The 12,340-nt window shown below is 43.5% G+C and overlaps 1 protein-coding gene across 1 annotated transcript in view; it reads right to left on the reverse strand.

Annotated features, from left to right (window-relative positions):
• Nucleotides 1–549: 549 nt before the first annotated feature.
• The window catches only part of LOC129842160 (uncharacterized), a 71,067-nt gene continuing 59,276 nt past the window's right edge, over nucleotides 550–12,340 (reverse strand). Inside the window, exon 2 of the mRNA XM_055910575.1 lies at nucleotides 550–7,489. Coding sequence (XP_055766550.1) covers nucleotides 4,322–5,305 — 984 coding nt within the window. The 5' untranslated portion in view covers nucleotides 5,306–7,489 and the 3' untranslated portion in view covers nucleotides 550–4,321. The remainder of the gene's footprint in view (nucleotides 7,490–12,340) is intronic.

Genomic DNA, 12,340 nt, shown 5'->3' on the forward strand with positions numbered 1-12,340 from the left:
CCATCAATGAAAGTTAAACATGAATCATTCTTTATCTGGACTTCAGTTGGAGGTGGTTGTTCTTATCACTACCCTCAACCTCACCTGTTTCTTTCTACCTCTAGTGTTGTATGACTTCTGATAAAGTAACACTAACTTTTTATCCCTCCGCCACAAATGACTTAATGGGTTCGTCTCCAAACATTCCCCGACAGAAGATGCCATCTCAGCTTCTCTAGTTGAAGCAGTGGACTGTCTTTTCTGTTAGCCTTTATTCCTATTGAATAATTCAGCGTTGGGTCTATAAATAGGGGCTGGACAGAGAGAGCTGTATTTTTAGCTGGCTGCCTGGCTTTATGCTCAGAGTTTATATAAGGCTTTTTATATAAGAAGCTTTAATGGCAGCGAGCTCTACTTCCTTCTAATTTAAAAATGTTTAGTCTCATCCAGAGCGACTTACAGGGTTTAAGTGCCTTGCTCAAGTGTACATAAACAGATTATTTTACCTCGTCGGCTCAGGGATTCGAACCAGAAATCTTTTGGTTACCTGCCCAACACCTGCCGCCTGATGAGAGAGAGATAGAGGGGCAGGTCACAGCACAGGTCGGATGTCGCTATCACTGGGGGCTACGTAGATACACACACCCAAACGGGCACAAACACCCACACTGGCACAAACACCCACACTGGCACAAACACCCACACCCACACTGGCACAAACACCCACACTGGCACAAACACCCACACCCACACTGGCACAAACACCCACACTGGCACAAACACCCACACTGGCACAAACACCCACACTGGCACAAACACCCACACTGGCACAAACACCCACAATGGCACAAACACACACACTGGCACAAACACACACACTGGCACAAACACACACACTGGCACAAACACCCACACTGGCACAAACACCCACACTGGCACAAACACCCACAATGGCAAAAGAGCGTTGGCCCAGTAACCAAAAGGTTGCTGGTTTGAATCCCAGAGCCTACTACAGTAGTTTGAAAATCTGTAGATGTGCCCTTGAGCAAGACCCTTAACCCTAATTGTTCCTGTAAGTCGTTGAGGATAAGAGTGTCTGCTAAACGACGTACATGTACTGGCACACACACAGTTAGGGTTTGATTTGTGGTTGTATAATGAAGAAAGCCGGACAATACTGATTACAACATTTTAGTGCCAGACTCTCATCTGGTTCACTGGCAGAGTTAGAGGATGCTCCCCAAATGGCACCATGTTCCCTATTCACAGTTAGTCCACTACTTTCTACCAGGGCCTAGAGGGCTGCACTATAAAGGAGTGCACTATACAGTATATGTAGTAGCGTGCCATTTGGGACGCAGCCAAAGATGGACCCTCTTATTAGTAACTGGCAGGCAGGGTTAGAGAGATGGGCCTTCCCCCTGAGGCCAAGGCTTCATTATAAACCAAACCAGATGCACCCTGGATGTGTGCTCTCCCTCTGGATCCCTTCCTGAGAAACTGGTTCTGAGAGCACTATCCTGATTTAATGAAGTGTGATAAAGACTTAACAAGTCATCCAGTATGGGCACATCACTTCTGAAACACAGGTGTTCTGTGCAACTGAAGACAGTGTTAGCCCACTGAACTAAAGCTCACATCTGTAGGAATTAGCCTGGGGAGCTTATTGGATTCTTCAGATCTCAGGTAAGAACACACCGAACCACCTTTGCTAGATTAACAGGAACTTGTAGCAACTTGTAGACTGTGGGATCTATCGTCATGGTAGTGTAGCCAGCCTGTAGCGCTCTGCAGTTCCTTATCGAGACGTAATGGTTGCTGCGGTGACAACCACAATTACGCCCCGGCACAAAGGGACAGGAGGGTCTCTTTCATAGTAATGACTCTGCTTTAGCAAGCAGCCAGGCAGGCAGAACTGTACAACACACACACACACACTGAGAGGAGAGAGACTGAGCCATCAGTGGTAATGAGACAGTAGTTTACTACCATATTAAAACTCTCAGTTCAGTCCTTTACAGAAGCTACTGGAGTCACTCAGATGTACTGTCGTTCTACTGTAGTTAGTGTAGTTCCTCTTCTATGGAACTCATAGTGGGACTGAACTCCTGACTGCTGTCAGATGATTGGATGGCCAGGTGTTATGACATCCCGTACTGAGATCTCTATGTGCCTGGTACTGAGATCTCTATGTGCCTGGTACTGAGATCTCTATGTGCCTGGTACTGAGATCTCTATGTGCCTGGTACTGAGATCTCTATGTGCCTGGTACTGAGTTCTCTATGTGCCTGGTACTGAGATCTCTATGTGCCTGGTACTGAGATCTCTATGTGCCTGGTACTGAGATCTCTATGTGCCTGGTACTGAGTTCTCTATGTGCCTGGTACTGAGTTCTCTATGTGCCTGGTACTGAGATCTCTATGTGCCTGGTACTGAGATCTCTATGTGCCTGGTACTGAGATCTCCATGTGCCTGGTACTGAGATCTCTATGTGCCTGGTATTGTGCAGGTTGACGTTTATTGTCATGAGTCTTGTTCTGGAGGCAGAACTGAGCCATTTCCACTTAGATAGGCCAGCTGCAACATCAAAATTAGTTATTGTTAAAATTCATGAAAAAATTGGTCTTCATTTCTGGTAAGGGTTAGGCCTTAGGGTTAGCAGTGTGGTTAAGGTTAGGGTTAAGATTAGTTTGTGGCTGTGCGAGCTAGTGACCACTTTCTGAGCTGCCTCCAGAACAAGATGCATGAAGAAGAACACTAACCTGCATTGTAAGTAGGAGGGGAAAACACTTACAGTCCTTTCAGGCGGGAGCGATTATTATCAGAGCTTGTGGAGGCATGTATCTCTCTAAGTCATGTGTGTGTGTGTGTGTGTGAGACAGGTCATCTGAGTCATAACACCAGCCTTGGTCCACAGCGTGGCATAACAGCAAACCAGTCAAGATGAAACCTGCTTGACGTTTATTTGTCCTGTAGATTAAGGTTCTGAAGTCTCACCAAGGCTGCCGCAGTCAGTTCCTATAATTCATGTGTTCAGTAAACAGCAGACTCACAGTGTGTGTTAGTCTCACTGATCATTGGGCTCAACACATGCAACACTCTCTTGTTCTCTATCTCTCTCTTTCTCTATCTCCATCTCTCTCTCTTTCTCTCTCTCTCTTTCTTTCTCTCTCTCTCTCTTTCTCTCTCTCCCTCCCTCTTTCTTTCTTTCTTTCTTTCTTTCTTTCTTTCTCTCTCTGTCTTTCTCTCTCTCTCTCCATCTTTCTGTCTCTCTCTCTCTCTCTCTCCCTCTCTTTCTTTATTTCTCTCTCTGTCTTTCTCTCTCTCACTCCATCTCTCTGTCTCTCTCCCTCTCGCTTTCTTTATTTCTCTCTCTGTCTTTCTCTCTCTCTCCATCTCTCTGTCTCTCTCTCTCCCTCTCCCTCTCTCTTTCTTTATTTCTCTCTCTCTCCATCTCTCTCTCTGTCTCTCTCTCTCTCTCTCTCCCTCTCTCTTTCTTTATTTCAATTCAATTCAATTCAATTCAATTTACTTAATTGACATGGCAAGTTCATTATTACTTACATTGTCAAAGTATACATATATCTCTCTCTCTCTCTCTCTCTCTCTCTCTCTCTCTCTCTCTCTCTCTCTCTCTCTCTCCATCTGTCTCTCTCTCTCTCTATCTGTCTCTCTCTCTCTCCATCTGTCTCTGTCTCTTCATCTCTCTCTTCATCTGTCCCTTCATCTCTCTCTGGGACCTTGCAGGGTGTAGAGCAGGTTAATACATGTCAGTAAGGTAGACTTTGTATCGATCTCACAGACATCAGTCAGGCTGCAGAACTGGATTGTGATTAATGTCAACTCAAGGACCACAGTGTGTGTGTGTGTGTGTGTGTGTGTGTGTGTGTGTGTGTGTGTGTGTGTGTGTGTGTGTGTGTGTGTGTGTGTGTGTGTGTGTGTGTGTGTGTGTGTGTGTGTGTGTGTGTGTGTGTGTGTGTGTGTGTGTGTGTGTGTGTGTGTGTGTTAAGGCAGAGTATTTACACCCAGCTGTGAGTGATAACATAATGACAGTAGATCAGTGATCCACTGTAGTAAATCTTCCTGTAGTTTTAGACTGTCATGTCCATTAATAAAACACAGTACAGAAAACCCCAAGACACAAACATATACCCAGTAGAATAACATATAGCCAGTATAATAACATATACCCAGTATAATAACATATACCCAGTAGAATAACATATAGTCAGTATAATAACATATACCCAGTAGAGTAACATATACACAGTATAATAACATATAGCCTGTATGATAACATATACCCAGTAGAATAACATATAGCCAGTATGATAACATATACCTAGTAGAATAACATATAGCCAGTATAATAACATATAGTCAGTATAATAACATATACCCAGTAGAATAACATATACCCAGTATAATAACATATACCCAGTATAATAACATATACCCAGTATAATAACATATACCCAGTATAATAACATATACCCAGTATAATAACATATACCCAGTAGAATAACATATACCCAGTAGAATAACATATACCCAGTATAATAACATATAGCCTGTATAATAACATATAGCCAGTATAATAACATATAGCCAGTATAATAACATATAGCCAGTATAATAACATATAGCCAGTATAATAACATATACCCAGCAGAATAACATATACCCAGTATAATAACATATAGCCAGTAGAATAGCATATAGCCAGTAGAATAACATATACCCAGTAGAATAACATATACCCAGTATAATAACATATACCCAGTATAATAACATATACCCAGTAGAATAACATATACCCAGTATAATAACATATACCCAGTAGAATAACATATACCCAGTAGAATAACATATACCCAGTATAATAACATATACCCAGTATAATAACATATACCCAGTATAATAACATATACCCAGTAGAATAACATATACCCAGTATAATAACATATACCCAGTAGAATAACATATACCCAGTAGAATAACATATACCCAGCAGAATAACATATAGCCAGTATAATAACGTATAGCCAGTATAATAACATATACCCAGTATAATAACATATACCCAGTATAATAACATATAGCCAGTAGAATAACATATAGCCAGTATAATAACATATACCCAGCAGAATAACATATACCCAGTATAATAACATATAGTCAGTATAATAACATATAGCCAGTATAATAACATATAGCCAGTATAATAACATATACCCAGTATAATAACATATACCCAGCAGAATAACATATACCCAGCAGAATAACATATAGCCAGTATAATAACATATAGCCAGTATAATAACATATACCCAGCAGAATAACATATACCCAGCAGAATAACATATACCCAGTATAATAATATATAGCCAGTAGAATAACATATAGCCAGCAGAATAACATAGAGGAACAACAAACATAAATACTGGGTGATTTTACAGTCAAGTCCTAGTGAGTGCAGAAGCCATAGCCTCTAGCTACAGTCCAGTCAGGAAAGGGAAGGCTAACTGAACTCTACGGCTGTAACAGTAACACAGAAGGGTAGCTCTGATCCCACATTTCTCCTAATCAAATGAGCCTTTCTCTGTCTCCCTCGCCCTCGCTTTCTCTGTCTCCCTCGCCCTCTCTTTCTCTCTCTCGCGTGCTCTCTCTCCATTCTCTCTCTCACTCTTATTCCCTCTATTGGTTTGCTCACTTTCTTTCTCTCTCTCTGTTGGCCTTTCACTCTAATTTTTATGTAAAACCAAAAACACAGCTTTTAGATTTCTTCTGTGGGTTATCATTAAATTGTGGTTTGTGTGTGTGTATTTATTTATGTGAGAGTGTGTGTCTCCCTGTGTGTGGCGATGGTATTATATGTGTAAATGGTGGTGTGTGTATTTGATAGCGTGTGTGTGTATAGTTGTAGTGTGTAATAATGAGTCTTGCCACGGTGGCAGAGAGAAGGCCCGTTCCCTGATCACATGTGACAGACTGACTAGGCTCTTCATGGAACTACTAATGGAACTACTGCCCTAGCTAATTAGGTTATATGTGTGTGTGTGTTTGAAGGATCTGACCTAGGACTACTGATGCAGTGTGCCTGTGTAGGCTTCCTCTGATCTTCTATCTGTGTTAAGGCAAAGTGTAAGAATCCACTCACAGAGACATTACTCTGACGTTGCAACATGGGTTTACACCTTGCATTGCTCTTGCAATAAAGTTACCATCCAGAAGTTTTTCTCCATCTAGCTAGTTGATATTGCTGTATTCCTGGTGATATTTCTCTATGTAGCTAGTTGATATTGCTGTATTCCTGGTGATATTTCTCCATCTAGCTAGTCGATATTGCTGTATTCCTGGTGATATTTCTCTATCTAGCTAGTTGATATTGCTGTATTCCTGATGATATTTCTCCATCTAGCTAGTTGATATTCAGTGAACCTAACAGGCCTTCCTGGAGGCACTGTGACCTCCTGGGAGAAACTCCAGCACCTCTCTTAAGTCCATTTCAACAGTTCTAGACATAAACCATGTGTCCCAAATGTCACCCTATTCCATATATAGTGCACTACTACACCCTGCGGGCCCTGCTCAAAACTATTGCACTATATAGGGGATAGGGTGCCATTTGGGAAGCAGTCCATCTCTATACCTACAGAGGGGACACAAAGAGCCTGCTCACATGACAGGGGTGGCCAACCGTTCCCAGGCTAATGAAGGGATTAAACGTACTTTTAGACGGAATACAAAACCCCCGGAAACCCCCAGACCTTCAGCTGCAGGGGAGATAAGTAGGATGGAAGTGTGGGCAGAGATAAATGAGGATCTGTTGGCTGGAGCTAGTAGGAGAAAATAGGTCAGAGACGCATAGTGTGCATCCCAAATTGCCCCCTATACCCTATATAGCACACTTCTTTTGACCAGGGCCCATGGAATAAGGTGCCATTTGGGATGCAGACAGACATGCCTAGAGATTCAGAGAAACTCAGAGAGAGAGGGAGTCTGTCTGTGTGATCCTATCCTCTCTACAGCTCAAAGTTCTAGCTTCTCCCTGCAGAGCTATAGATACAGATTTAGCTCAACTAGATTTGAGATTTAGAGTTTGAATGGGCTCCATTTTGGCAAGAGAGTTCCGAGGTAATTATGCTACATCCCACTGAGAATGCAAATCAGAACGTTATTGTCATGGAAAGCTCATTTCCAACAGTTTTGCAAACACTGTACAGTAGTCCAGTACTCCTATAGCCTAGCACTGCTATGTTGTGTGATCTAAGAAGAAAGCTAACGTGCTAGCAGGCTAACAGGCTAGCGGTGATGTTGCTAGCAAAATACTAGTCATTTTGCAAGCAGTAGGTAGAGGTCTGAGGTGGAGGCTAATGTGCTAGCAGGCTAGCGGCTGTGATACTAGCAAAAGGGAGAAGCAGAGTTCTGTGAAAGATGAGGAAGTTGTCGACCCGGGTACTCACCTCTCTCACCTCTCTCACCCCTCAGACTGATGCTCTCACATGACCTGGAAGGAAATGAACAACAAATATTTATCTACAGGGGTGTTTCTATAACAACGGTTAGCTACCCAACCACCAAGGGTGTTTCTATAACAACGGGCTGTTTTTCTAAAAGGCTCAAGGGCACGACTCTGTCCTCTCACATGGCTCCACAGCAGCCAGTTTGAAAAGAAACAAAGTTATGTTCTTTAAGTTATATTATTCAGCTTGTGATAGCTGCAATGTTTCAACACTACAGATATTTGTCAGGTTCACGGTTCTCTCTGAATGGACAGTGTGAAAGGAGATGTCATGAAAAATCACAAACTTTGAAAGATTTCCTTTCCATTTTAACCCTTGATTTATCCATTTTATTTGCCCCGACAACAATAACACACATCCGTTGTATTGTGGCCCTCACAAGTCAAACTGTGGCCTGCTAAAAACCAAGACAATGTTCTTTTCTATTAAGACCAGGAGTCCTGAGGCCTCAGAGTATAGACTCAGTAATGGTCCATCAGTCTTTGTGGGACCTGTTCGCTTCTATTCAGCCTGGCTGGGAACAGCTTTCATCACTCTACACTGGGAAATAGGAGCTGGGGGACCCTCAATCTACCCCCCTTTCTCCTCAAACTTCAGCTTTCTCAACTAGACTCCCCCCAACCTCTTCTACCCCATCAACTCTCAACCTCTACTAACCCCTCTAACCCCCCCCCCCCCTTTCAATCCTAAACTTAAACCCTAACCCTCAAGGCGCCCACATGCTTCCCAGCCCAAACAATTCGGAAGAGTCGTGCATATATTATGACAACATTTTGTGCCATTTTTGTTGGTTTTGGACCGCAGTCGGTAGCCAAAGTCTACTCTACGCCCATTCGTCGGTGATTGGTCAACAGTAGAGATTCTTCAGTAAAGTCTTTGTTGTCATTCAATGACAGATGACTCGTTTGCACCAAACATCTTAGTTAGATGTAAAATTGCGAGACTAAGACATCACAATTAATGACTGATTTCTTGAGTTATCTTAGATTAATTCTGACTGTTTTGAGGAAGTGGCTACGGCGTCTCAAAATTGACAAACAGTACTTAGTATTGCCACTTTTTTCTCATTTTTCAAATAAAGGTCTTTTAAGGGAGTATGCGAGCACAATCTTTCGGTTGGTCTAGCCAACTTCGGCTAGCTGCCAGCCAAACTGAAGCATGCTGACGCCTTTAGCCCCCTCAATCCCCTGTTGTATTGGAGGCTGGAGGCTAGTCAGTGGTAGGTCAATAAGAGGCCTGGAGATCTGAGGAGGGACAAGCGGTTTGTTTGGTGAGGGATCTGACAGGCTTTAGAACTTCCGCCAGACCAGTGTTACTGCTGGCTGGAGCAATAACTAACACAGACTATGTCAACATTCAATGATACACTATTACATATATAGCCTGTACTGGCTAAATTGTTCAATATAACTGCCCCAATACAATTTCCATCCTCATCCTTTAGCCACAGTAAGGCAGTGGTGACATGTTAGTCTTGACGCATACAAATCCAATGTCCAGGGGTTGATACACACCAGCCCCAATTATATTTGGTGTAAAATTAGAACAATTCTTTACTTAACTTGAAAGTGCCTTACTCTTAGACTGCACCTTCTTGCAGTAGGCAGATCTTGGATATTGGCCTTTCCATAATGTTGGTACTTGTTTTCAGGTGTACTGCACATACTAACCCTCTGGAGTCAGGCTTGGTCTCAGTAACTTTTCCAAGTATCCATGCACTTCGTGGTGCCATGGGGTCCACCAGCAGGACCATATCTCCCCTTCACGGAAGCAGCGTTTCACTTTGCCCCACTTTTGTATTTCTTTTAAGACTTGCAGGTACTCCTCTGTCCATCTCTTCCTAAATGATTTTTTTTTTTTTATTTCACCTTTATTTAACCAGGTAGGCAAATTGAGAACACGTTCTCATTTACAATTGCGACCTGGCCAAGATAAAGCAAAGCAGTTCGGCACATACAAAAACACATAGTTACACATGGAGTAAAACAAACATACAGTCAATAATACAGTGAAAAATAAGTCTATATACAATATGAGCAAGTGAGGTGAGATAAGGGAGGTGAAGGCAAACAAAATATATATATAAATAAATAAAAATATAAAAAGGCCACGGTGGTGAAGTAAATACAATATAGCAAGTAAAAAAACACTGGAATGGTTGGTTTGCAGTGGAAGAAGGTGCAAAGTAGAGATAGAAATAATGGGGTGCAAAGGAGCAAAATAAATAAATACAGTAGGTAAAGAGGTAGTTGTTTGGGCTAAATTATAGATGGGCTATGTACAGGTGCAGTAATCTATGAGCTGCTCTGACAGCTGGTGCTTAAAGCTAGTGAGGGAGATAAGTGTTTCCAGTTTCAGAGATTTTTGTAGTTCGTTCCAGTCATTGGCAGCAGAGAACTGGAAGGAGAGGCGGCCAAAGGAAGAATTGGTTTTGGGGGTGACCAGAGAGATATACCTGCTGGAGCGCGTGCTACGGGTGGGCGTTGCTATGGTGACCAGCGAGCTGAGATAAGGGGGGACTTTACCTAGCAGGGTCTTGTAGATGACCTGGAGCCAGTGGGTTTGGCGACGAGTGTGAAGCGAGGGCCAGCCAACGAGAGCGTACAGGTCGCAGTGGTGGGTAGTATATGGGGCTTTGGTGACAAAACGGATGGCACTGTGATAGACTGCATCCAATTTATTGAGTAGGGTTTTGGAGGCTATTTTGTAAATGACATCACCGAAGTCGAGGATTGGTAGGATGGTCAGTTTTACAAGGGTATGTTTGGCAGCATGAGTGAAGGATGCTTTGTTGCGGAATAGGAAGCCGATTCTAGATTTAACTTTGGATTGGAGATGCTTGATGTGAGTCTGGAAGGAGAGTTTACAGTCTAACCAGACACCTAGGTATTTGTAGTTGTCCACATATTCTAAGTCAGAGCCGTCCAAAGTAGTGATGTTGGACAGGCGGGCAGGTGCAGGCAGCGATCGGTTGAAGAGCATGCATTTAGTTTTACTTGTATTTAAGAGCAATTGGAGGCCACGGAAGGAGAGTTGTATGGCATTGAAGCTCGCCTGGAGGGTTGTTAACACAGTGTCAAAAGAAGGGCCAGAAGTATACAGAATAGTGTCGTCTGCGTAGAGGTGGATCAGAGACTCACCAGCAGCAAGAGCGACATCATTGATGTATACAGAGAAGAGAGTCGGTCCAAGAATTGAACCCTGTGGCACCCCCATAGAGACTGCCAGAGGTCCGGACAACAGACCCTCCGATTTGACACACTGAACTCGATCAGAGAAGTAGTTGGTGAACCAGGCGAGGCAATCATTAGAGAAACCAAGGCTGTCGAGTCTGCCGATGAGGATGTGGTGATTGACAGAGTCAAAAGCCTTGGCCAGGTCAATGAATATGGCTGCACAGTACTGTTTCCTATCGATAGCGGTTAAGATATCGTTTATGACCTTGAGCGTGGCTGAGGTGCACCCATGACCAGCTCTGAAACCAGATTGCATAGCGGAGAAGGTATGGTGGGATTCGAGATGGTCGGTAATCTGTTTGTTGACTTGGCATTCGAAGACCTTAGAAAGGCAGGGTAGGATAGATATAGGTCTGTAGCTGTTTGGGTCAAGAGTGTCCCCCCCTTTGAAGAGGGGGATAACCGCAGCTGCTTTCCAATCTTTGGGAATCTCAGACGACACGAAAGAGAGGTTAAAAAGGCTGGTGATAGGGGTGGCAACAATTTCAGCAGATAGTTTTAGAAAGAAAGGGTCCAGATTATCTAGCCCGGCTGATTTGTAAGGGTCCAGATTTTGCAGCTCTTTCAGAACATCAGCTGACTGTATTTGGGAGAAAGAGAAATGGGGAAGGCGTGGGCGAGTAGCAGAGGGGAGGCCAGTGCTGTTGACCGGGGTAGGGGTAGCCAGGTGGATCTGCCATGTACTGGAATTGTTCCCAACGCCGTCTGATGTGCAGATCTGTTTTTTCGACATTAACAGTGAAATGTGATTTGGGGTGAGGGCTTCTAGATCCAGGTGGTCATTGGTTACCATGGTGATTGGGCAGCTGTTTAGAATGGCCTCTACTTCACACAGCACGGTGTGGAATCCCTCCTCATCTTGGGTCTGTTGTTTCAGGACAGAATGGAGCACCTGGCCAATCATCCCAATGCGCCTTTCCCAGACTCCTCCGTGGTGGGACGCCCCAGGGGGATTGAAACTCTATCGTATTTCTTCCTGAGGTAGAGCATCTTGGATCTTGCCTTGGTTTAAAGCAGATAGAGCTTCTCTAAGGTCTCTCTCAGTACCAATGAAGTTAGTTCCATTATCAGATCTTACATATTTTGTTTGTTCTTTACATTTCCTATTCCCTGTTTGATTTCTAGAGGACCAAAGTAATCCACACCTACGTTGGTAAATGGTGGGATGTCTGGCATGATCCTTTCAAGTGGCAGATCTGCCATCTTCTGCTCAGCAATCTTGCCTCTTTGCCTTCTGCACACAACACACTCTGAAATGATCATAGGGCTCTGGTCAAAAGTAGTGCACTGTGTAGGGAATAGGGTGCCATTTGGGACGCACATTAACACTAATATCAGTGTGATGACAGAGAGGTGTGGTGGATGCTCAAACCTCAGTCTAACGTCTCTGGAGTATGGAAGGAAAGGTGGTGGATGCTCGATCCTCAGTCTAACGTCTCTGGAGTATGGAAGGAAAGGTGGTGGATGCTCGATCCTCAGTCTAACGTCTCTGGAGTATGGAAAGAAAGGTGATGGATGCTCGATCCTCAGTCTAACGTCTCTGGAGTATGGAAAGAAAGGTGATGGATGCTCGATCCTCAGTCTAACGTCTCTGGAGTA

The sequence above is a fragment of the Salvelinus fontinalis genome, unplaced genomic scaffold (assembly GCF_029448725.1).
Source record: "Salvelinus fontinalis isolate EN_2023a unplaced genomic scaffold, ASM2944872v1 scaffold_0019, whole genome shotgun sequence".
NCBI classification, from domain to species: domain Eukaryota; kingdom Metazoa; phylum Chordata; class Actinopteri; order Salmoniformes; family Salmonidae; genus Salvelinus; species Salvelinus fontinalis.